General features: G+C 44.7%; 1 protein-coding gene across 4 annotated transcripts in view; it reads right to left on the bottom strand.

The window, feature by feature from the left end:
• Nucleotides 1–1,973: 1,973 nt before the first annotated feature.
• The window catches only part of POLR3B (RNA polymerase III subunit B), a 103,615-nt gene continuing 78,475 nt past the window's right edge, over nt 1,974–27,113 (bottom strand). For all 4 annotated transcript variants that reach the window (XM_003989200.6, XM_045062262.1, XM_045062264.1 and 1 more), the window contains exons 24-28: nt 15,546–15,649; nt 14,796–14,962; nt 11,145–11,258; nt 8,067–8,240; nt 1,974–2,737 (exon numbers count right to left, since the gene is read on the bottom strand). In XM_003989200.6, the coding sequence (XP_003989249.3) occupies nt 2,632–2,737; nt 8,067–8,240; nt 11,145–11,258; nt 14,796–14,962; nt 15,546–15,649 (665 nt within the window). In that variant the 3' untranslated portion in view covers nt 1,974–2,631. The remainder of the gene's footprint in view (nt 2,738–8,066; nt 8,241–11,144; nt 11,259–14,795; nt 14,963–15,545; nt 15,650–27,113) is intronic.

The raw sequence follows: 27,113 nt of genomic DNA, 5'->3' as shown, positions 1-27,113 counted from the left end.
GTACAGAAGTTTGGGCTCACCTCAATGAGCTTGCTTTCTATTTAGGATCTTGGCCTTTCTTGTTCTGGTGTCCTGGCAACTCTGAGCTCACAGCTTCGTCTCTCCAGCTCTTGGACTCTGCGAAAGCTCAGGTCAGGGCTGCGGCCTCTTAGTGGCTCTCATGTGGTTTTCAGCCCCTCATCCTTGTGCCCCTTCCAACATGGCAAAGCCTCGAGGGAAAACAGGCTTTGAGGGTGGCCTGTCAAAGTTTACTCTGTCATTACTGGAAATAGAAATCTAATTGGTAGTTGTTAAAACAAGGAACTTACGAATAGCTGTAAGAAACAGAACTCCAGCAGGGCTAACTCAGCAATTCCGACCACTTTCAATTACAGTGTTTCTCAGAGTCAAACACCTATTCAAGGGTAGAATCTGCTGGATTTTGAAATATCAACCCGACACAATTTTTTCCTCTAAGGAGGTCTCTGTTTGGAACCCACACTTTCTAGATCTTTGTTAGAGAACAGAGAATTTCCTAAAAGGATAGGCGATTGCCCTCAGAAGGATCAGAATTGCCTGGAATTGTTTTGGGGGAAAAAAAGATGTTTAAGAAATACAATCATTCAGTGGCACTTGAATAAAATGTCCCATTTGGTGACTGAAAATCAGAATCACAGCTGAATCCCAAACAATGCGCTCAGAGTCAGGAAGCCTGGTCCCAAGGCCCATCCTATTCCCCCATTAGAGGTGGGGCGCTGGGGGACTCAGCCACTTGGTGCCTCAGTTTCTTTGGCTGTATAAAGGGAATACTCACATTTGTCAAGTGTTTTCAAGTCTCCAAAGCACAGGTGATCATCTTGCCTCAGGAACACCCTCAGCACTGCTGGGGTTAACTCCCAGCACTGACTGCAGGGCTGAAGTCTCCGCCTCCTTCACTGGTTTCTGAGCACCAGGTGGAGGCCGTCGCCTGCCCTCTTTTTATCCTCCGTACCTTGCCTCACACATGGCGGGCACGGAATGATAAATGGCGTGCTCGGGCCTGTACCAAGCACACAAGGGCTCTTCCCACACCGGCCCCGAGTGTTCCCCAAAATGGTGTGCCACACACTGGAAGGCAACAGTGTTCCCGGCGAAGTCGGTAAGTGGAGTTGTCCCATCATGGGAAATGGTCAAAATCACTCTAGAAAACCCCTTAAACAGCCCACAAGGTACAATTCGGGTTTCGTACCGCAGCGCATAACAGCATCTAGTACAGCAATCTTTAAGGAGTGTCAATTTTAAGAAGTAGAAAGGAAACCAACGACCCAGCATTCAAAGCTCTCTGCCCCTGTAACACCTATGGAGCCCCTGAAATGACTGGAGGCATGTGGTGAGGGCTGAGAAGGCCCACTCACCTACTGTGTGTCCTCATCCCTTCTGCTTTGACCGTAAAGCCTCTAGGACTTTTACACCAGAATTAGAGCTTTTCACTGTAAAGCAGACAAAGTGCTGTCCAGGCTGGGTTCTCAAGTCAGTGACTAGCCTGGCTCCTGGCACATCCCTCCTTTGGAGAGTCCGAGAGCTTGGTAAAGGCTCTGAGGAAGTTCCGGATACGTTTAACTTACATCCAGTTTCCCAACCTTATCTGACACTTGTTTCTTATTGGCACATGGTACCTACTAACATTCTATGAAACATCTTCAGTGTGACATGCCACGGATGGAGCCCTAGACCATTACTGAAAGCTTTTCTGACTTATTTTATAAACAATCCTTGTTTCCCTGCCTTCAGGGCAGAGAGACTCAGAACAGACTGGAAGGAAATAAGGGTGAAGAAGGTTGTCAGATTAAAAAGAAAATGGACGGCTAACATCCTGGCAGGAATGGAAGGCACAAATGAATCACAAAGCACCCATAGGCTTATTTTCAGGGGTTCAACAAATATTGTTGCATAGTATGATCATGGAGGTTCAAAAGAAGAGCATTTGGGTCCATAAGAGAAGGGGACCTCCTTGGTAAGTTTAAGATGGTAGGAATACATTTATTACATTTCACCAAGATGAAAATGTGTGGGCATCTAAAGGCAAGACTCAACAGTTGGGGAGATGCCCACAACAGTAGCAGGTAAGAGAGCCATCCCTTCATCCGCTGCTCTCGACCTTCCCCCCTTCACACTTGTCCTCTCCCTTCACACACTGTTCCTAATCAGCCCTCTCGACAGAGGCCATGCCAACTGTTCCAACAGACTTCAGATCCTACAGGTGTCATAGAGTCTTGAGTTCTGTTAGCCGGGAAGGCACTGTGGGGAATATTAACCCAAAATGTTCTTTTTAAGGAGGAAAGTCTAATGAGTTGATTGCAAGATACCAGAACGTAAATAAAAGTTTATCTTTTAGGTCACGTCCACTTGTGAATCAAATTCAGTACAGGAACAAAGAGACTGCATCCCAGTCCATACTGGTGGTGTCCTTCCCAGGGCCCAAGGCCACGGAGTCAGTCTTCAGTGTAAGAAAGCCTCTCCATCTGTTTTTGTTTTTTTGAGGGAGAACATTCAAAGGAATTGTTCACAGGAGCAGGATCCTCAATCCCCTCTGCTTTCCACTGTGTCAGACATAGCGATTGTTCTCTTTAAATAATCACCGTTTCCATCCTCACTCGTTATATTTGGACAGTTTCAGCCGGGGATGATGTTCATGGACTGCAGCTCCTGGAAGAGCAGCTTGCAGGCATACGGGATGCGGAGGGAGGACACGTGGCACGAGGACTTGCAGTAATGGCACCTGAAACCCAAGTCCGCATGTGTTAGAGGGACGGGGACTCAGAAACCAAGGCCTGCGTGTAGAAGTGCAAAGTTTCTCTACAAAAGTCTACCACCATCCCATCAGTTCTATTCTGTTTGTCAGGGTTCAGTCTTGCTATCAAATATGTGCAGATATGTGCCCCCCGACCCCACCTCCCGAAAAGCAGCATCCAAGGAAGCAAAAGAAAAAAACCAAAACAAGTATCACTCCTGCAGTTTTAAAAGCATGCAATTTTAATCAGTTACTACTATGCTTCTAGACCATTCTCTTTAAAATGCAAAACATCTGCCTATTTACTTATTTTGAATGAGGCCCAGAAATCTGAGCCATCTCGAAGTTATTCAGATTTAGACTTTGGCATTGTGGAAAGCTTTTTAAATCGATTCAATCTCCATGTATTTGATAAAAATCTATTACTGTACTATTCACGGCAAGATGCTCAACAATTACAATTTGATCTGTCCCTGAGACACTTGGAAGTGTGATGGGGAAGATAAGACTTTCATATGGAATGTGGTGTCCAATCCAATGCGATTTATTTTTCCAGCGCTCTTCAAGTTTGGTTCTATCAGTAGAAGAAGCTACTGTACTTACAACGTTCTCTCCCTGTGTGCACGTATTCCCAACTGATCCCTACAACAGCCCGTGCTCCTAATCAACATGCCTGCGATGCCAAGGAGGGCTGTCTTTTCTCTTCCTTCAGGAAGAGCTAGTTCACTAAACCTAGGTTTTAAATCAATGGCTACAAATGATGAAGAGTCCCCAGGAAGAAAGTGAACTATCTTCTGAGGTTTCAGATGAACACAGGACTTCATCCTGTACCTCAAGGGTCTGGGGCAGTCAACAGAGTGGGTAAATGAGTGCAAGAGATGAACATGGACTGAGGCTTAGAGGATTCAGTGCTGACTAGGAACTGGAGGGGACTCCATCGTGAGCAGGAAGGGCCATAGTGGAAGGCAGTAAGGCAATATGAGTACAAGTGTAAACGTGCATATTATTTGATTCATCGCCAAGTGGCAAAGATGAGCGCATGAGAACGTTCACGGTTTATAACAGCACAAAGCAGGAGACTGTCCAAGAGGGACTGGTTTGTAGTTACAGGACATTTACACAGGAGAATACTGGGCAGTCATTAATCGTGATGATGTACACTCATACTTGTTGAAATATAAAGGTGTTCAGGACACACTCTGGAGTCAAAAAAGAAGTTTGCTCAACAGCCTGGTCCCAAAGAGGTCATCGGATGGGTTTCAGGAAATATATGAAGCCCCCAAAGTCATATGTAACAACATTTTTTTTCTAAAGACCTCCTTAATACATTTTTTTTTTAAGTTTATTTATTTTGAGACAGAAACAGCACAAGTTGGGGCGGGGCAAAGAGAGAGGGAGAGAGAGAAAACCCCAAGCAGGCTCTGCCTTGCCCCTCATGTGGGGCTTGAACCCACAAAGCCGCGAAATCATGACCTGAGCTGAAACCAAGAGTCGAACACTTAACTGAGCCACCCAGGCGCCCCAATACATTATTGTTTAAGAACTATGTTTTTAATGTGCCTGGCTGACCTCATTTATTCAGGCATCATGTGGATGCTTTAATTAAATTGGAGAAATGGATTTAACTGCAGCAACTTCTTGCTGATTCTAGGTCACTCTGTGACTTCAACCCAGGCTTATCTGTTCAGAACTTCCATACTTGCTGGTTCATAACCCAGAAAACCCACTAATCTTTTCTATTATTAAATATTTCTCCATCACTTAAAATGCTCCTATGCATGTATGTATGTGCATATATAAATGCATATATTTATACACATATATAAATTAAAAGCTATTATATTACCTTACCCTGTGTCTGAACAATTTCAAAAGGAAGAAACTTGACACAAACAACAGTTACGTAAACTCACTTAGGGCAAAGGCGGCAAAAGGGGGAGGTGGCTGTGGCTTCACAGGAGAAATCGCTGTCCAGTAAAATGTCCTCTATGAGCTAATTATCTTAATAGGGATTTTCTTTTTTCTGTTTTCCTTCCAGGCCTCTCTTTTGTGACTTATGCCCTTCGTGTCTTCTGCAGAACAACAGTCTTGCTGTAAACATCCCCATAGCAATGCCTTACTAATGTGCAAATCACTGACAAAAGGCCAGTTTCGAGGTTCTGAACTGCTCTAATTACTCAGCCTTCATTGTGCCGTTCATTAAAGAACGACTGCCTCCCACACATGCCGTGCCCCCTCCCGCACAGCCCGCACGCACGGGCAGGTAATGATGGCAAAGCCACGGCATCATTATGCTCCTCTGCCAGAGCGCGGCACACGCGGAGGCTGCTAGACGACCACACTGGGGTAGGATTTTTTTCTGTTGGCAACAAGGGGACAAGCAGGCCACTCAAAATCAGACACACAGCATATCCAGGTCTGTTTAATTACAGGAAAGACCTTAAGGCGTGTAACCTGATTTAGCCCCTTTTCAAAGGATCGCTATTAAGATACACAAGGAACACCTGAGCTTCGAAATCAGGCACTGCCATCGCATGATGTCTAGATGAGACAGAAATGAAGCAGGAAAGAAGAATTAAACAGAATAATATTGAGATCAATAATTGCTTTCATTAGTTTCCCTGAATATTCAGTGAAAGAGACGGGAAGGTTTTCAAAGTCTGTGAGTGAATCTGGTCTACTGCTCTCTTTCTCTCTTAGGTGGTGGGCACAGGAAAAAAAGCAGAGAGGATGGAAAAGGAAAGGAAATTTTTTTTTTAAGTTTACTTTGAGAGATCAAATGAGTGAGCGGGGGAGGGGCAGAGGGAGAGGGAGAAAGAAAATCCCAAGCAGGCCACACACTGTCACTGCAGAGCCCGACACAGGGCTTGATCCTATGAACCACAAGATCATGATCTAAGCCGAAATCAAGAGTTGGATGCCTAACCGACTGAGCCACCCAGGCGCCCTGGAAATTCTTTTTGAAGTTTCATGATCCCTATTGTTAATAAAGTGACTCTTCTGTACCGTTTTTTCAAAGTAAATTACATAAAAATCCTTGTGCCAAATTGGAAGATTTCAGCATAGTGGAATTGGTCCCAGGGAGCTTCCTACTACATTTGTGTGGCTGTTGTTACACAGCCAGGACAATAAAAAGCAAATTCAATATGCATTTCAGAAGATGAACAGACGTCTCAGAATTGAGACAACCCCCCCGCCCCACCCCGAGTCACCAATATAAGAAAGAGCCAGGCTTATGTTTAGATTAATAATGTCACCCATTTCTGCACCCTCAGGAAGGGAAAGAGCTGCAAACGGCCACCTCCTGTGTCTGTTTTTAAATGAAGTGATTTCTTCACAGACAAGTCTCATCAACTTCTCTACACCAAAAACCATAAAATAACTGGCTAAAAGGTTTTGTCATTAACCTAGCAAGGTATATATACTACGTCCTAAGATGCCCCTCACTCTGACTCTTGATTGGCTTTATTCAGAATAACAAAGAGACTGGAGGCTTAGGATAGCAAGAAGTCCCTGCTTTTAGGGGAGACTCAGTGGGGCAAAGGTGGCCCAGGTATCCCTGGAACTCACTTGGGCCCAATTCTATCTCCCAGGGGACAGCACCTCCCTAGGGAAAAGGGGCTCTGGGAGTGAAGGTGAGGGGTGACAAGGGAGTAAAGACTGTCCCTGGGGCGCCTGGGTGGCTCAGTCGGTTACGTGTCCGACTTCGGCTCAGGTCACGATCTCGTGGTCCGTGAGTTCGAGCCCCGCGTCGGGCTCTGGGCTGATGGCTCAGAGCCTGGAGCCTGCTTCAGATTCTGTGTCTCCCTCTCTCTGACCCTCCCCCATTCATGCTCTGTCTCTCTCTGTCTCAAAAATAAACGTTAAAAAAAAAAAATTAAAAAAAAAAAAAAAAGGGAGTAAAGACTGTCTCCTGTTCCTGCAGCACGTGCTTTGGACCTCGTGAGACCTCGTCTCTGACAGAAAAGCAAGCCAAGACCGGCAAGCTACGGGCTCTCCTACCTACAAGGTAAGTCGGGGCTCCGGGTCGGGACTGGCCCGAAGCAGACCAGTTGTTCCTTGGCAGGAGAGTGGAACATTTATGAAGAGGAAAGACCAAAAAATACATAGTTTCATCTTTTAAGCTGGACTTTGTGTCCTCAACTCTGCACAGAAATGACATATTTCATGATTCACATACTTTATCTATTCGCTATCCTCCATATGCAGGGTTAGTTATCATTTAGCAATTGTTTTTCACTAAGCAACCACCAGACCCCAGGCTGCAGGAGGTATAAACAAGAGAGAATGCAGTTAGAAGGAACTAGGAGATAAGTTCCTTGTGAGCAGCCATTCACTGGTCTTATTCACCCCCATATTCTGGGGCCCAGAGAGTATCTGGCACTTAGCAGCCTCAAGCTGTTGAATGAATGACTGAGACAGACCTCGTTGCTGCCATCACGGAATTCAGTCCCAAGTGTGTAGCAGTTTGCTATGCAGAGAGCACACAAACAGGTGTCAGGGTACCAGGTCCTGGTCCTGCCTGTCCCCAATTTGCCATAGAACGTGGAACAACACACACGGCTCTTTGGGCCTGAGGTTGAATAAGGCTGTTCAACACACGTTCTCTAATGTTTCTAGTTACAGGGGCACCGGGGTGGCTCGGTCGGCTGAGCATCTGACTTTGGCTCAGGTCCTGACCTCATGGCTCACGAGTTCAAGTCCCACGTGGAGCTCGCTTCGAATCTTCTGTCCTCCCCTCCTCTCTCTGCCCCTTCCCAGCTTGCGCTCTCTCAAAAATAAATAAATCTTAAGAAAATAAAAAAAAGTTTCTAGTTATAAAATGTTATAATTCTCATAACTAACAGTGAATCTGCTAGGATTTTTTAGAGGCAAATAGTGTTATAAAAGGTGTTTGAGGGGTACCTGAGTAGCAACCGACTCTTGATTTCAGCTCAGGTGACGATCTCACAGTTCGTGAGTTTGAGCTCCACATTGGCTCTGCACTGACAGTGTGGAGCCTGCGTGGGATTCTCTCTCTCCCTCTGTGCGCCCCCCACCCCCAACTCTCTCTGAAAAAAAATAATAAGCAAACTTAAAAAAAAAGCGTTCGAGATAACATTAAGAAAACAAAGTCTATACTCCTTGGGCCCTTAACCTCTAGTGGCGTAGAAAGCGGAACATGAGGTAGACAAACTAAATAGGTACATATAAAATCCCCAATTCTAGGAATGCATGGATGGGGAAGGTTGGAGAATATGTGGGTGTGCTCCAGGGTCAATTCTTGAGCTGTGATTTAAGAGGCAAGGGGTGTGAGAGACATATGGTATCCACTTACCAGCCAGAATACCCCAGAAGTCCACACTGCCCACAGACATCCACCTCAAAGGCATCACTTGAAATCATTAGTCTCTCTAGTAAAAGCATACTGGCTCCATAACCGATTAAACAGTCACGTTCCATCTCTCCAAGACGCAAACCGCCATCACGAGATCGACCTTCGGTGGGCTGCCTTTGAAACAAGTTAGACAAACGTGTCATTTTTACATTAAACAAACAGAGGGGCCGCATCACACGCTGGCGGAGAGCACAAGGCTTCAGAGGAGGGTTCGCCTGGGTCCAAATCACTTACTAGACGGTGACCTGGAGTTGGGGGCTTAGCTTGCCTCTCAGCCGCATTGGCAAAATGTAAAATTTAAGGCTCCCAAAGAGCCTTAAATGAGAGGAGATGTAATATTAGGGATTGCTACTGTTATTATAACTGAGTGATAATAAAAAATAATTGTGTAATATTATATGATATAGTAAGTTAATATATAATCACATAAAGCAGCAGAGCTACCACTCCTACCACCATCGCGATATCGTTATTGTTAGGATAGCACAGTCCTCAGGTCAGGAAGATGGTCTTTTGAGTATTTTCAGGGGTATTTCAGTTCTGTTATTTCAAAGTGAGAAACTAAGCACAACAGACTGTGGAAGAAACCTGGGTCCCCAGTAGTTCCTGCCAGGGCTCCAGGGAGAAGCAGCTCCAGGTTATTAAGAAACGAACATGGAAAGAAGCAAATGGAGTTTTATAAAATTTGGACTAGATGAGGAATCATCTGGGAGGACAGAGTGCCTGAGCCAGAAGGGAAGTTCCCCAGAGACAGGGAAAGTCCTGTGTGTCCCCTTCAGGTATGAAAACACTCTATTCCTCCTTAGAGGGGGCACTTCAGCTGGGAGCTAGGAGTCCCCTGAATGGATTCCCTGGGGCTGATGTATCTGCTGTGCTTGAGAATACTTTGAAAAAGTTAAGAATCTAGGACTCAGAGATACACCTGGGGGATTCTGAAACCACACAGGCAACCCCACCCAGGTAGTGACGCCACAATGTCTAAAAAAGAAAAAGTGAGCTATCTCCCTGGCTGGCTGATTTCGGGGTGACACTCCTTAAGCAGGAGTGGACCACAAACCTTGTTTGCTCTATCCCACAGCATCTTTTACTTTTTACCGTTGCCACCGATTTTCCAAAGAGAAAGGTAAACTGAGCGGGGCCAACATGTGCTCAAATTTTACCTTATGTTGTTGCTAAAGGTTACATTAGGAACTAGACTTGAGTTGTAGATTATTTGTTCAAAGACAATTTACATATAAAAAACTGACAAACAGTAAGTCTAAATGAAACAAATAGTCTACATGAACACACCATTAGTAGAAACTTCCTTACTGAGCACAACTTATGTACGTCTTTACCTGCTGACAGAATACCTGGGGTAGGAGGGTCCCTCTCTCCCTGACCACTGAACAAGGTGGCCGGATCATACATGAGCAGAACCCAGACTTGAAATAAACCAAGTGAGATAAGGGACTAGGAATGGGTAAATGCACTCTTGGCAGTCTTCCCACGGAATGCACTAAAGTACTAAAGTAGTAAGTTTTTTACACAACGAAGCAAAAACCGTTTTGACACTTGTTACTCTGGAATCGATCTTAGATGTTATAACTGAAATGAAGGCTCTGGAGGGACCGCACTCAGGGAGAGATACACCCAACCCAAGCAGGGTCTCACTGCTGGGATCATTGATGTCCTGAGAATCTCAACTTCTCTTCCCTCTTCTGCAATTTTGAGCACACATGTCTATCATTTCAACAGCCATATGCATCTGCATCATGGGATTTAGCCCTCCACCCCCCTCCCTTGGTCTCAAAAAGTAAATTCACATACTAGTTGTTTCATCGCCGGTCCTGTCCCTATTGTAACATCTATGCCGTGATCAGTGAAGGCAGGCAGGGAACTGGATATTTCCTGAGCATCCCCCATCGATGGGCACTATACATATATTCTATATTCAAACCTCTGACATTCACCAGCACGCCGTGAAATGGGCATTAGTGTCGCCACTTCACGTAGGAGAAAAACTGAAGCTGCGAGAAGCTAAGTGATGTGTCTGAGGCTTGTGGCAGAGCCACAAGGTGGAGTTGAGTTTACGTCCATGTCTCTCTGGCTTCAAGGCCCGTGTTCCCTCTCCTGGCCCAGGATTCCTCGATGTTGGCATGAGAACCATGCTGAACTGGGTAATTCTTTGTGGTGGGAGCTGCCCTGTGCATTGCTAGGTATGTAGCATTATTCCTGGCCTCCACCCACTGGATGCCAGTAGTTTCCCCCCTGTCCCATCTGGTTGTGACATTCCAAGATGTCTTCAGACATTGTCAAATCTCCCCGGGAGGTAAACTTGCTTGTGGTTGAGAACTACTGCCCTGGACTATGCTTCTCCAACTAGTACTAAGTACACGTGATATAGTACAAGCAATGTAATACTAAGAACTAAGCACTAAGAACACGTGAAACAGTACCTGCAATTTCTTCCCAACAATTATACCCGTTCATCAACACGCAGACACTGTGCTTGGAACTGAGGATGCGCTGGCGAATGGGGCACAGGTGGACCTCCTGGAGCTTATTCGAATGAGCAGGCAAGTACAGGTGCCTTATGCTCCAATAACAGAAATTTTAAGAAATGAGTTGTGGCTTGGGCTCCCAAACAAAGTACGTATGTGTTTTCTGTGTACACATGGCAGCCCACAGGAGTATCCACGTGTGTATCTATGATGTGTAAGTGTGTCTACGTTCTTATATATGAACCTTTTTGAATGAGACCACGTTTGCAAACAGGTACAAGGTCAATGAGCATGTTAGGCGACTACTGGCAAGACCTACAATGGGTCTGCTCTTGTGCCTATGAAACGATTTTTAATCGGCTGCTATTTTTTCATGCTAACCAGACATATATGACTTTTGCTGATGCCCAGCACTCCAAATTTTGACATCTCAGGGAAAGAGGAACTTCACCGAGTCAGCTTATTGCTGTATCTGGGCAACGCAAGGTAGACTCGACTGCATTAGAAATTCTTTTTGTGAATGCTTTTCTCTTACCTGGTGAGAACAGCTCGTGGGCCCCGCGCCCGGGCATGCATCTTATCCAGCACCATGTGCTTCAGTTTCTGATAGTACACGGGGCCAAAATAGATGTATGCTTCTAAGGGCTCGCTGAAAGAAAAGGTCAGAGTTTTGGGCTAAGAAACCAAGTTTGGGCTAACAACAGATAGCCTTTTCCAGGACCCCTCAATGGCAGGGCCTTGCTTCAGACCAGGTTTATGAATGAGTGGGAGAGAATGATTTTCATTGTGCCCTGAATGAAAAGGCAAGATCTGGAAATATAAAAATACCCTGGATACGTTAGAAGACACACTGTTTAGTTAAGAAATAAAACCTTAGACTATGAAAAAGCATGTAGAGGAAGGTCCCTCCTTCACTGTCCTCGCCCTCATCAGGCTGCTACCTTTTCTTGCCTGGACTCTTGCACACAGGCCCTGCTTCTGCTCATATCCCTTAACGATCTTCTTTTCACAGACAAACCAGAGTGATTCCTTCCAAAGTGTAAATCTCAGCACTAATCTGTATCATCCAAATTGTGTAACACAGCAATAAGGTCTAACATAATCTGGTTCTTGCCCACCTCTGACTCATTTCCTGTTGCCTTTCCCCATTGCTCATTCCACTCCAGTAACACCGGCCTCTTCATTGCTCCTCAAATGTAGGAAGCCTGTCTGCCTCGGGGCCTTCGCATTTACTCTTTCCTCTGCCTAAAACATTCTTCCACCAGGTATTCACATGGCTGTCAAGCATCTCACCTCCTCAAAGACTTTCCTTTCCCTCACCACCTTATCTAAAGAGGAGTCCTGCTCCCACCCCATCACCGTGCCCCTATGCTATCTCAACGCTTACCTTGGCTTTGCTTCTTCAGAGCACGGATTACCACTTGGTATTATAATCCACATTTAGTATTTCCCTGATTATTGCCTGTCTTCCCCACCTGAAGTAAACTCCTCAGGATAAGCACTTGGTCTCCTCTGCCACTGTGGCTCCAGCACTACTAACCCTGTCTGGCACATAACTGGCGCTCAGTAAACGTCTGTTAAAATACAGCTGACTCGATGCATCCTTCGAAAAACTATAGTGAAAGCTGTAAAGGACAGCCAACATTTCAGTGCTTTGACAGGAGAAACCTTTTTTCTGTAGTTTGGAGCAATAGCAGGCAGGGGATTAAAGCCTCTGAACAATGTGAACTGTCCCAGAACGTCCTCAGAAGAAAGGGGGCTTATTTTTAAAATGAAGAAACAGGCACAGAGGGTCTGAGAGGTTTATCAGAGCTGCGGAACGGGCTGAGGCAGATCCAGGGCGCTCCCCGCCACGCTGGCCCGTCTTGAACCCCGTACGTTGGGCCACGGCACGATGTGCGAGTGGGAAGAGCAAAGGCAGCGAGCTGTGTGGCAGAGGTTCCATCAAAGCTCTTGGTCCCTCCTGCTTGGCTTGTCTTCCACCACTTTCAGCGCCATAGGCTTTTCTAGCTGTCTGGCCACCGCACTGGCTTAAGGACAGCCAGGTAAGTGGGGTGCAGGACACAATGGACGGGGTGTCCGGAGACACCACTCCTGTCCCAGCTCTGTCACCCAGTAATTACATGACCTCTTTACCTCAGTCTTCCTAGTTGTCCAACAAGGGGGTCAGACCAAGGTTCTTTCCAGCTCTGAGAGTCAAGGTTCCAATCCTCCACATCATGGTTGCTCGTGGCAGAATTTATGGAACTCTGTCACCTCATGCCACCCCATCCCCAAATGAAGAGAGCCGTGCACAATTTTCCCTCCTGGTTATCTCAAGGATGTGGCAAGGGGTGAAGCTGGTGGGTGAATGTATTCGCAAGCCCTTTGGAGAACTTTCAACCAATAAGCTAAACTAATGTTTCTCAAACTCTGCCTCTTGAGATGAATGGCAAACACATGAAAACACTAGCTGGGGCATAGGGGAAGACGGTGTAGACAGAACCTGAAGTAATCTATCAGAAGCAGAGCATAACCCATCCAAATCTGTTAGTAAAATGATGTTTAGAAGGCCCATCAAATCCATTCATTGGATCTGCACAGTTTCTGGTCAACTCCATTATTTATGGACGAGGAACAAAGACCAAGACCATCAGTTTCGTCCTGACAACTGTAATTTTTGAAGTGGACGTCAGCTACCTTCAGTGCATCACTTTGGAAATGGACCATTATTCTCTTCCTGTAATACGATTTTCTAGAACATCTCGGGCACGATACACCTAGGGAAATCTATGTTATCACAGTTCGGATAGATCATTTTAGAAAGCACTCAATATTTTCAAAAGATACACATTCCAGCCATTGTAATCCTATCTGGCCGATCTACATGCAGCACAAATCAAGCCGTGGGTCCTTACGCACGCCTCCACACCCAGTTTCACTTGTGTTCAAGCGGGGTGAAGCCTCAGAAAAACAGTATAAACACCATGTCCCAGAGTTTTATCTGGCGTAAAACACAATGTGTGTCTTAACTTAAGCAGCTAATTTGATCCTTTAAAAGGATGTGTGAGTCAAGTTTCAAGAGCCTGTTTGCCCCAGGGTAACAGGAGGAGCCAGTGCTCAGCCCAGGAGAAGGCGCTTTCCCTTCCGCAAACTCACCTCAGGTGAGCGGAGGTCTGTCCCTTGGAAGATGTCAAACCCACTTCTCCTCTGCAGGAAACACACTCTTCACATGGTCTTCCCTTCTCATCCTCTGTATCACCCACCCCCTCAGAGACATCTCCTAACCCATTCTTTCCCTTCATTTTGGTGAGAGCTATTTGTACTGATTTGTTCTCGGTTCCTTTACTGACAAAATCTTTATGGAGCACCTGCTGTGTGCAGGCATTGGAAATAAAACAGTCAACAAAACAGACAAGCCCTGCTCTCACGGAGGAGACAGGTAACAGTATTAGGCAGCATTATTACATGGGGTGTCTGATAATGATGAACGCGACAGAGAAATTTCAAGTAGAAAATGGGCAGTACAGTGAGGTGTAAGTTTTAAATTGGGAAGTCAGGGTAGGTCCTGCTAAGAAGTTACCTTTTGTCATATTTTTGCAGTAAGTCTAGTAACAAATTTTAGTGGTCGGCTCCCTACTTCAAGGACCGTGTTTATTTTGTTTCCCATTATATACCTAGTACCTAGCACACATCGTGAACGAATACACAAATGCTAGGACTCAGAGCACTAATTATCAGAGCACTGTCAGAGCACTAATTACCTGATACTCATCCTGTTAATGCAGAGAAAGTTCAGTGGTTATGCATCATGTACAACTAATAATTAAAAGTTGTATCGATATCCTATTTTGGTAAATGAACTCTCTTCTACTTTTAAAATGATAGCCTCACCAGTAAGAACAGCACTCCTTAACTTGTCAGTTTTCTGATCTGGATTTCCTCCCCCCAGCACTGTTTTACTGAGATATATCTGACTTCTACTGTGAGCAAGTTTAAAATGAGCAGCATGTTGATCTGATCCACTCATATATTGCAAGACGATTACCACTGTGGCTTTAAGCTAACCCCTCCATCACAAATTCAGATTTTCTTGTGTCCGATTTCTTAAAAGAGTAAAACTTATCCTAAGGTGTACCACAAGGGCTCTTACCTCTTACTCTAATAAAATCACGCTTTTCTTTAAAATGTCTAAAAACACACTTACCCTGTGATGCCAGATGTAACATAGTCTTTCCCCAAGTAGTTATAACCATGGCGGACGAGGTCTTCACACACGTCCTTCACTTTACTGCCTCCAAACGCAGTGCCGTAGTGGAACCTGCCGTCCAGCACCCCGGCCTTGCCGGCCAGCAGCTCGATCAGCTTTCCCACCTGTGGGGTCGAACAGCCTTAGTGGCCAGCTTCCTGGGGTATAGGAATTCTGTCTGTTTAGCTGTGGCCTACTTCCCCAAACAGCTGTGAGACGGCAGTGAATAGTTACCACTCTCCCACGTGTGACGCTTGGAAAAGCCTGACGCGTGGGATCCAAGTTTATGCCCCCAAAAGCCCCACGAGATCGGCACTGTTCTTTCCCTCAATGTACACATGAGGGAACTGAAGCACAGAGAGGCTGAGAAGCTTTCCCAAGCTGCACAGCCGGTAAGTGGTGGAGCCAGGATTGCAAAACAATAACCATGGAAGGGAGATACAGTAAGGTTAACACAAGAGGTTCTTTTTGCTGAGGGGCACGTGCATTCCCCAGAAGACTGCTCTTGAAGGAAGGGCCGGCATGCTTTGCACTCCCTCTCTAGAGGAGGGTAACCTAGCACTGTCAGGAGCTAGGAACCTCTTCATTTGGCAAAAGGGTCAAAGGGCCCTTTCTAAAAATAACTTCCAGGCTCTCACGGCCAACACTCCCTACGAACCCACTCCTGCCTTCTTCCTAAAAAGCAGTACCTCTGAAAAACGTACTGACCGTCATTCGCGATGGGAAGCCATGTGGGTTCATGATGATGTCCGGACAAATGCCAGAATCACAAAACGGCATGTCTTCCTGAGGGACGATCAAGCCACAAACACCTGGGGGAGAGAAGATCCCATGCCATGTAAAGCACATCAGCAGAAAAGAAGACTGCAGTGCTTAACCGGCAGCTCCCCATCGCTATCTCTACAGCCTTCTGCATGGTCTCCATCAAGAGTCACAAGAGCCATTTCCAACCATCTTGCCAGATGATACAATTTGAAAACGGCCGTCCTCGCAGACAGCATCGCAGCCTGGGGACTGGCCTGCTGGCACGACACCCGCTGGTGCTGTCAGGCTGCTCGCCCAACCTCTCCCGCCACAGAGACCCAAGTGCGACAACTCCGCTGGGCCCCGGCCCCACCTCCGCCCCTGAAGCTTCAAGTCAACAGCGATTTCGCTCCTGGTCAGCTAGTCTGCGATCTGCTACCTCCCACCGCCAAATCACAGGAATCCGACTCCTCCGCCAAACACAGAACTACCTGTCTGACAGGTGTGTTCACGTTGTGGTTTTAAAAAACTGTGATAAGGAGGATCTGTGTGAGGCTGACTTGCTAATAGGGCACCCAGAGCACTGGCTGAGGGGCTAGTTTTTGCCAGGGCTTCCCTGGCTGAGCCTAACCTGCCCTAAGGAATTTTAATTCCTACCACTTACAACACATTAGGAAAATGATCTTTGATTGAAGCTGTAAAGTTGAACAAGAAAATTAAATGCCAGATCATTCTTGGAAGAAAAGACTGGAATTAGAAACGTAATTCTAAGAATGAAAACAGAACAAAAACCTACCAGTTCTATGCACACTACTGATGGTCTCTTACATTATTTTATTACTCTCTTCGTATTATTCCAACCTGTAGAGGATTTTGTTGCTTAATTCCTCTGATTTCATTTTCCTGGTAAGAGGGATGGGGCATCTTTTAGATTGTTAACCTCAACCTACACGATTTGAAATTGGAAAACTAGTGTACAATGGCATTGGATGGAGAAATAAAGTCCTTTCACACTCACTAAGATAAAATTCCCTTTCCCTTGTATATAAAGTTATCAAGTATGTGCACCTACTGCACAGAAACTGCTCTCCAAGAAATTCTTTATTCCTGTTTGATTTCTACATAATTACTCCAACTATTTTGAAATAAAATTTTTGTGATGCGTCCTAATCACCAAAAGCTAAAGTCTAAAGAAAAAGAAAGCCATGTGCTTTCAGTATTGGTTATTAATATCCCGATTTCCAGCGGCTGCCTACAATATGGTAATTAGGTTTGTGGTATTGAATTCTAGAGCACGTAGGTACCATAATTGGCTTTTTGGTTGAAACTGTACTGTTTATTATAAAGAACGTATGCTTTCCTACATGAAGAACAGGAACATTCAGTTCAGTTTATTTCAAATTCAACTACGAGGTCTTAGAATTTAAATCAAGCAGAGTGTGTGACCCCTTCTTCCTTCCCTTCAAAAATCCATCTTGTCCACACTGAAATTATCTGACAAACACTTGGGCTACTGGGAAATCTACTCTGAAAGAGATCAAATTGTAAATCTAGGTGCACCGACAACAACATTGTGTAGCAGCGAACAAAATGTTAAAAATGGCAGTTCCTGCAGAGGCCGGTCCTGGGATGTGCTCTGGAGAGAATGTCACTTTGGCTGGTGAGGAGGTGGAGGGTTTGGCTATCTCCCTTCAAAACAAAACCAAAGGAAGACCTCAGCACCCTTCAGTAGCAGTTCACAGGGGGGAGCCGGAGTCCACTGCCCCCCCCCCCCACCCCCAGCAACATGAGGAGGTGGGAGTGAGGGGCAGGAGGTAGAGCAGCTCTGGAGGAAGCAGGGAATACTTATAATGGGGGGGAGGGTGAGGAGAGAGGTGATTTGCATTTTGGTATTTTTAGTTTTAGTTGACACGGTTAATCAAGCCAACTTAACTTAGCTATGAAAACAAAAGCAATGCTCCTTCCCCTGAAATCTGAATCTCTAATAACTTTGCTTGAAACCTGATTAAAATGTAGTGCCGGTTTCCCTTTTTGGGAAGTAATTATATCAGCCCCTTTTTGACCCTGCATTTAAAAATACATGTAAGTAACTTTGGGTTTTTTTTTTTTTTTCCATCCCATTATAGGAACTGCTTTGGCCACATCCAAATCAAGGGCACCTGTAAGCCAAAAATTAAATCTTAGCTAACTTAAAATTACTTTAGGCTCTGAAAACCCTTTTATATGCCAAGATGGTTCCCATAGCAGACAGCCCTGTGTTGTTTGTTTTGTGTGAAAGTGAATGATAAAAGATCCATGAAATCGACACAGAAAGCCAGAACAGCAGAAAGAACTGAGGGCTCTCCATCACTGGGGCTTCTACCCTCTGCTGACTCGCGGAACAATGGAAGCTACACATCCAACTGCAGATCTAACACAGCTGTGCATTTCATTAGATGAAGAGCACTAGTGACACAAGTAAATAATTAACTTATTCTGGTCCGCTGACTGTGCTTATGAGACCAGTCATAGCTGACAGATTTTAATACAAGTTAACACAAAGAAACCATAATGAGCTTAGAAGTTAAAACAAAATATTTAGACAGAATTTGATGATCTTGAATCTCAAATGAGACAGATGATTTTTAAAAGTTTGTATTTTACGGAATTCATTAGGGGCGGGGAGAAGAGAGCTCGCAGGCTTAGAACCAGACTTTTCTTTTTTTTAAAAAGGTGCTTCTCAGCTTCAGAATTATTCCAATCCTTCATCAAAGCAAAGGAAGGTTTCTTGTCTTATTTTCAAATGAAACATTAAAACTATTTTCTCTGAGGATGGAGGCATAACATTTCTCCCAACATTTAGAACTCTTAAGAAGTTATGGGCACTTTCCCTTAATGCTAGTTTAAAAATGTAAATGATATGCAGTCCGCTCCAGTGTGTTAACACTCCCCTGGATCCTTGAAAAGACGATGGACTACAAATAAACCATATCTAATGGAAGCTGTTGTTGAAACAATTACCGATTCCTACCTTAAATGCTTACACAGCATTTCAGATTTTAAAATAAAATTTCATCCCCTGGCTCACGCTGGTGTCTTAACCCCATTGTTTATAGCACAACCTCCTGGCAGCGAAATGCAAATGCACCAGTTTAACAGGGCCCGGAATGTGTAATGGACTCACAGGGGCCAACTGGGAAGTAGACCCCAGCCTACACTCCAGACCTTTTAGGAGCTGAAAATAGGTAACAGGGAGAAACTAGAACACAATGTCAGAGCACAACGGTTCCACAGATACCCGATCGGTGATGTATTATTCCATCAACATCAATATTAATTTCAAATGTAAAGGTGAAGAAGTTAGGGAGTCTAAACCCACAAGTCTGACCCCCAAGCCATGCAGGAAAGGCAAACCTGGGGACCCACTGTCACAGTTGTCTGTGTGCCACCCCCTAAGCACTGGAGGATCTTACGCCAATTTGTTATTTCTATTTCCGTAGCCTTGCAGAACAACATATAAATCATTTTAAGAATAGGTTTGCCCCACGAAAGTTGAGTTAATCCAATGAATCATTATTAGAAAGTATTTCTAATTATAAACAGCAAATGACTTGTTCACAAGTCATTTTTGGCTTCTTTTTTTAAAAACTAGTTTTAGTGTAATGGACCATTCTTAATTCAAATAGAAAAAAATAAAAGATAAAACAAAAGATAAGGAAAAACAAAAGCATTCTAGTACCATGTCAAGACAGGAAAGGGAATAGAACTGGCAGGAGAAAAGTGTAATGACATTTTTAATTCAAGAGCTGCTTTTTTTTTTTTTTATTTATTTTGAGAGAGAGAATCACAGACTCTGAACCATCAGCACAGAGCCCAATGTGGGGCTTGAACTCACAAACTGAGATCATGGCTTGAGCCGAAATTGAGAATCGGACACTTAACCCACTGAGTGACTCAGGAGCCCTGAGGGCTCTTTTTGATGTGACTTCAGTGTGTTGAGAACGGATTAACAAATCATTTTCTATTTTGTTGATAACCAGGTCTCACTTGAACATCACGCTCTGCTTCACTGTTTTAATTAAAAAAAAAATATTTTTTGATTTGACGGGGGGGGGGGTGCAGCATGTGCATGGAAGCGGGGCTCGATCCCACAACCCTGGCACCATGACCTGAGGCAAAATGAAGAGTCAGACACTCAACTGAGCCACCCAGGTCCCCCTTGCTTTAACTTTTATTAGTAAGTCTACTGTCTCGTGTAAGCACTTTTGGATGATGTAGGCCACTCTGAGGCTGGTATCTTAGGACCCTTCCTTTCCTGAGGGAGGAAAGAGGATCCTGTCCCTCAGTTACCAAGCATATGTTCCGGATGAGGGTTGTGTCAGAGGTGGCAGGAGGGGGCTCAGGACTCAACCCCACAGACAGGTGTCCCGTACAGATTTCAGTGACTGAATATTGAAAATGAGAACATTTATACAATTCAGCTGGAGACATTCTCATGTTCTAAATGATGCAGAGTACATTGGGCAGTGGGTTCTGCTGAAATAATACTAATCAGAGGCTAAAATGATCTACTTTGACCTTCTGTGCGTACTCACCTCTTAGATAAGCTATTTATTCTGCAGAGTTTAACGCTCTCAGCACTAAGGCGGGGTGAAGTGCTGCTGTGATTTTTCTTTATCTGTCCCAGTGTAAGAAAAGTGTTGGTGTTTTGTAGAGAAGTAATGGTATTACTTGGTATTAATGAGGTTTGCAGACTTGGGGAGGCGGGGAGGAGAGGGTTCCATCCGCAAAGGGCTCATCACCCCCTGGACTCTCAGATCAAGGCAGAATATCAAGGAATCAGGGGACCTTCCTTTGACTCCCTGAGGTTCAAGCAATACAGTGTTCCTGTGGGAGGGAAAGCACCACTTTCTGGTGAGCCTTGGTTGTTTGGTCTTTGTAATGGGAATAATTAGCACCTATCTCATGAGGCAATTGTGTTAGAAGACCAGATGAACTAATGTCTGAGAGGTACTTTAAGGTCCTTAGAGAAAGGCAGCATCTAAACACAAGGAATTATTATTATATAAGAAACCTAATTACTCTCAGCAGGAAGCAAACTAGCAAAGCAGAGGAGACCAGCCTAATGAATAGAAGGAGCAGTAGCTGTGGCACTAACTGGATGAAGGGGCCGAAAAGGAGCTCACTCGGCTGGGCTGTTGAGATCATCTGACATCATCAGGATGGTGTCCCCTACCAACTTTACAACTCACAGGCCCCGGGCTGCAGACTTCCAGAGCGAAATGGTTTACTAAGTGATGAAAGGGGGGGTGAGCAGCGGGGATGCTTTCCAGTTTGACCATTTGTATCAAGTAAAACGCGTTTTTGCTTTGAATAAACTCATCTCGATAAGCCTTTGTATATTCAGAAATGTGAATCTTTAAATCGAAACATAAAGGCTAACACAGGTGGCTCCTCCTTTCTTCCTTCCCTCCTTTCCAGTTACTGAATTAACCTTCTTTTATTTTTCACACCACCACCTTAAATAATCCCCAGGGGGAGGGGAGGAGACAAAAACTGTTGAATCATATTAGCTTTGTTTTGCCGTTGAATCACTTCCAGATCTATCACATCTCCTGCCATATCCCAGTTGACATAATTTTAATTTGGCTCTTCCTTACATCTTAACAGATAAATAATGCATAAGAAAACTTGATTAGCTTTCTTATTAAAACATCACTCTAAATGAGAGGAGGCGCTAGAAGACAATACAGTTTTTACACGGCTTTCCCATGAGCAGTTGAATGGTTTGATGTGATAAATTTGCATAGTCTGAAGCACACAAAGGGCTGATTAATTGAAACCCTTACAATGCTTCTGGAAGCAGCTATTGTAAAACAATAACCATAGGAACTTTACAAAATACACACGGCTCAATGTGTCAAGAGCTTAATAAAATGTGTTGAGGCTACACTATTTGGAAACAGAATTGGAGATTTTTATTCTGGGCCATAAAACACTAAACACCCTAATTTCAAAGCTTTAGTTGGATATTTACTGAAAGGTCAGAGGGTTACTAGCTAGCGACCCAAGACCAAAATTTGTTCTTAAGAAAGCAAATGAAATAAAATCTTACAATTAAGGGGTCCATGTGGATAAAATAATCCTGATTTCTAGCATTAAACTAAGAGCTCCCAGAATTTGTTTTCAGACCAAAATTCTGAAGGGTCACTTGGCATCCTACACCTCGTTCTGGGGCTCACACTGTTAGCTCCTTCGGCCTCCTTCTCCCCTCCCACTTAGAATCTTTCATTCAAGCAGGATCAAGCAAAGTAGGGAGCCAAAGACATCCAGACTTTGAAGCTTCAGTCTGGCAGAGAGGATTTTAGGCGGCCTCAAGTGCTACATGTGTACAAGGTACTATTATTATTATTTTCAATCAGAGTGTTTTCATTCTCTTGGTATTAGAAAACAGAATCCAGAAAAAGGACATAAATTAAGACCCGGAAAAAGCAAAGTTTTTAACCAAAGCTTGTTTAACCAACGAACTTTCCTCTCAGCTTTTCTGCCACTCAAGAATTGACATGTTCTTACTTCCCACAGCCTCTTTCTCCCAACTGTACAAGGATTCTGTAATGTGTTGGGAAGTCAGGGTAGTTTTTTTTTCTTCTAATACACATTCAACCAAAATCTTAATACGTTAATTCAGCAAGTTGATGAGTAACTTTTATTAACGCAAAATAGAGAAGCGAGTGGCTTTGTAACAGAACTGCTGCTGACAGGCGAGGGTCACAGAGGACTCTTGCAAACCGTTTTATCTGTAAATATGTGATCCTTATGAACCAAAGATACTCTGAACCAGTCCATGAAAACACTGTACTTTGATAAGACTATACTTCTATTTTAAAACAAAGGTTGGCTTTGCTCTGTTTAAACTGGCTGTCTGAGGATTTAGGGGGAGATTCCGAGGAGCGCAGGCCATTATCTCAGATTTGCAGTTATTAAAAAGCTTCTGTTTGCCAGGACAAACACTCTTGCTCAAATACAGTTTTTCCTCTCCTCAGGAATACTATTTGGTATTGCTGCCCAATTCTGTGATCTACAGGACCTTTGTTGGAGGTGCTAATCCTTTTTCACATGAGAGACTGAGAAATGTTCTTTCAGGGAAGTGATATATTGCTTCCCCCCCCCCCCCCCACATCAAAGGAGTCCACTTTTCCTCCCTCGTTGTGAACGGCAGCAAAAGTAGGAGGAAATCTGGAAATATAATAATTTGGTTTGCCTGTACACTGAAAGGATACTCAACTTGGGAACTCCCTAGGCTAACAAATAATTTCTGTTAATTTTTTTTTTTTAAAGGGGGAAATGTGCTTGCCCTTTCTTTTTTTAAAATTTTTTTTAAATGTTTATTTTTGAGAGAGAGAGAGAGAGAGAGACAGAGACAGAGACAGCAACAGCACATGAGCAGGGGAGGGGCAGAGAGAAAGGGAGACACAGAATCTGAAGCAGGCTCCAGGCTGTGAGCTGTCAGCACAGAGCCCGATGCAGGGCTCGAACCCATGAACCATGAGATCAAGACCGAAGCTGAAGTCAGACACTCAACCGAGCCACCCAGGTGCCCGTGTCCTTCTAATAAATGCAGTAACCATCAGAAAACACAAAGCTCAAGATAAAAATGTCTGCCTTGGATGAGTTCCCTTCATATATAACATACATACCAAAGTTCAAGAGACTTAAATACGTAATTTTGATTTTAATAAAAACTCTTGTTTTAAAATTTTTTTTTTCAACGTTTATTTATTTTTGGGACAGAGAGAGACAGAGCATGAATGGGGGAGGGGCAGAGAGAGAGGGAGACACAGAATCAGAAACAGGCTCCAGGCTCTGAGCCATCAGCCCAGAGCCCGACGTGGGGCTCGAACTCACGGACCGTGAGATCGTGACCTGGCTGAAGTCGGACGCTTAACCAACTGCGCCACCCAGGCGCCCCAAAAACTCTTGTTTTAAACAAGACGCCAATCACAGTATATGTGAACGTCTTTTTCTATCTTCAACTCTACTGATGAAGACTATGATGAGAAAACATAAAGAACATTCCAGAACCACGTTCTACTCTCTTTTGCCCCATGCAGCATCACTCTGCCAAGTCCTTCTACGGCATCTACAAATCTAGAATACTTGGAAAAGAGAACAAAACTTCAGGGTTTTAAAACTTCTCCCCAACTGAGATTAAAACAGACTAAATAAAAGTGTCCTTCTTTTGTAAACAAGTACAACAAATTCGTATTTTGCAATTTTAGTAAAGAATGCACTGCTCTAGAGCTTCTTGATTCAAGACCCAGCTCTTGGCCGGAGGGGGGGGGGGTGGCAGGGAGGGGGCGCTGACTCAGTGGCATTTAGTGAGGAGACATATAACAGGCTTCCCAAAGACCCAAAGGAAGGCTGTACTTCATTAACATTCTTTGAATTTCTCATTAGAAGACTATTGGAATTCCCTTATCTAAAGAGTGTGCTGTGAGCGAATCCTGCCTCCTCTGCCTTCGTGAAATACTTCTCCTTCCCCACATGTGGCTCTCGGCTTAGTATTCCTCCACTCCGGAGGTCACAGAAGGCAACACCGTTTGCTGAGGCTGTCGCATTTCTAACAGCTCCTGCTCCAACACTGATTCTTCGTGGGCCTTCTCGTATCAGCTACCTCACTGTCTGCTTATCGCACGGCACTGGTGCGGATTCCCAACTGACTACTCGGTGCTGACACGCCTGCCGCAGCTCACCGCCCGCTCTGTCCTCTTCAATCTTCTCCGTGAGCTCGGTTACAACACACAGCATGCTACTACGGTACAGCCTCCACCACACATTTGTTTCATTTAGCTACTCATTACCCCACCACCTTAAAACTGATCAGGCTCGAGCAGGATAGACACTCAGGTTCTGTGAAACTAGACTTTGAAGGCTCCTCTAATTGTCAGAGAGGAAATTATGGGAAGCAACAGGGGCAGAAATACGATCGACACACTACACGTGTACTGAAAGAATCCTTGCTGAAATAACAACAGCTCTGTAGAAGTTAACTACTAACAAAGGACAAAAATCAGGCCATCTGCAGGGTTACATTTTGCTCTCTGAACACCAAAGATAACAACTAAAATGCTCTAAATGCAGGAGGAAAACAGAAATGGGCATAAAGGTACATTAAATCAAACGATCTTTACATTTTCTCATACAGAATACACATGTGTCAGCTTCCTTCCTACAAAGGAAAAGATACAATTTCCAAGCGATCCTGCCTGAACATAGTGAAAAGGAAGCCCAGCTAACACTGCTCTTACTCCGGCATGTGTCTGGGCCAAAAGGCAAACGAATCAATGCAGGGATCCTGGTGCGACACATGTCCTGAAGATTCACATACTACTGAACCTCCACCAGCTCCTTTCATGACAATGACAGACGACCACAGCTGAGGCCGTGGACTGCCTTCTCCATCCTGTTCATGACGTCTCACTCGCCAACATCCAGCTGTTCTAGACCTCCTGCTGTTCCTCCCTGGACCCCACACTAAGGGCTGGGTCGTATGGCTCCTCACAGACGCCACCAGCTGTGCCTGCTGCACGTGAATGTTCCAAACCAGCTCACTGTCCTCACTGTCCCTCGGCTTCCCTCTTTGCTGGCTCTGTCACAGCTAGCCAGAGGAATCAGGAAAATGCTCAAAGTTGAGGGCTCAATACTTCCTTTCATATCTGCTCAAATTCTTGACAGAATTTTAACCAAGGCCATGAGAGCCTGGCCAGAGGACTGATTAAAGAAAGAAATGGGGACAGTGTTTTATAATGAGTTGATCCTGGATAGGAAGGGATTCCTGAAAAATACAGCTTTACGCTAGGAGTATGTCTTAAGATGGGGGTTTGGCAGACATTTCTGGAATAAAGTTTGTGGGGACAGTATTTACTCCAAACTGGTGGTAGAGGCGAGCCCTGCAAAACTGCTTATCCAAGAATGGGAGTTTTGAGAAAATGACCACCTTAAGGAGGAGATACACAAAAGCTGTAAGAAATATTAGATTTCAGTTTCAAGAAAAGGTTGTCTCTCCCAAGGGGGGATTCCTAGAGACTATGGCAATCTTGGGAGCAGAGTGGTAGTGGGATATCAGAAGAGACAGGAGCCACCTTTAACAGAATGGGAAATGTACTCAGATCAAAAACCCGGATTCAAATCCTGGCTCTGCCAGCACTGAGCTGAAGTAGGCAAACTACTCGCCTGAGTCTCCACGTTCTGGTTCTATAGAGTAGAAGTAACAACATGAACTAGATCTGTAAAGGTTAAAGGGGGGGAATGAAAATGCTTACAAATTATTAATAGGCAGAAGATAAAAAGTGCTATAAATTTACATGCAAATGACTCCCAAATTTTATGTCTTGCCTTAACCTATCCCAAGTACCCACCTACCATCTTCACTTAGAGTCTCCTAAACATTTCAGACCTGAAGCCCAAACTTTCAACCCCTGCCTAACTCTGAACACCTCGTTCCTAGTCTTCCTTGCTTGGTAAACATCAGCAGTTGCGCAGACCTCATCCTCTCCCTCAGTTTCTGCCCTTCCTCCCCCAAAACCTTGGCCACCAGCAAGTCCTGCTGGCTGGACCTTCGGAGCACACCCGGAGTCTATCACTTCCCTCCGTCCGGTGCTCCTCCTGAGCACACACAGCCATCCTCTCTGCTTGGACCACCGACCACCTGCTTCCCTCCTCCCCCTCCTCAATCTGCTCTCCATGGGAATCCAAGGTGACCTCTAGGACTGGCAGTTAGATCTCCTCATGCCTCTCTTCTGCTCACCACCCAACAGCCCAACCGGCTCCCGGTCCACGGTCCACGTGGAACAAGTTCCTGTGGGGCGTGCCCCCCCCCCCCTCCTGTGCTTCCTCCTCCTCAAGCTTCACTGGCCAGAACAGTCTTCATTCTGTCTCCTGAAGGTACTGAGCTTGCTCATGCCTCAGGGCTTTTGGACTACAGTTAATAACCCAGGCAAAAGATAAGCTATTCTCAGATAATTAAGAGTTGAGAGAATGCAATTAGTATCCTCTCTAACGACTGTTACATTTATGCCATAATTCTGAGTGTGTGAGCTTTGAACATTTTTAAGTCAGTTTTCAATCTCTGGAATGATTAAAATAGCCAATCAAAACAAGAAGCTCTGGACACCAGATACAAGGTTGGTGCTCTAAATATCCTTCTCACTGGGTGTTAAAGTAAGTTAGACACAATTTTTACTTCTGTTCTAAGGTACATGTGCTGCCGAAGCGAGCCCTTAACTTCAGTTCTGTCAAGTGCAGGGAAGAAAACCAAGGACACCAGGCACTCCCGTGTTGAGCTTTCCCAGATAACAGACACAGGGGTTTCCAGTCAACATGGCAGCTGGGACACATCTGTTTATCTCCACGTCCTCTCTAAACCTAATATGAAAGTTGACAAAAATTAAGGTCCAGACCTTTAAGAAAAACAACAGGCAAGAGATAAGAATTCTGTTGTGAGAACTGACGAGTGAAGAGCAGTAAATGGTGAACACAAGGAGCAAGGTAAAC

The sequence above is a fragment of the Felis catus genome, chromosome B4 (assembly GCF_018350175.1).
Source record: "Felis catus isolate Fca126 chromosome B4, F.catus_Fca126_mat1.0, whole genome shotgun sequence".
In the NCBI taxonomy this organism is placed as follows: Eukaryota; Metazoa; Chordata; class Mammalia; order Carnivora; family Felidae; genus Felis; species Felis catus.
This window is presented reverse-complemented; position numbering and strand designations above follow the sequence as displayed.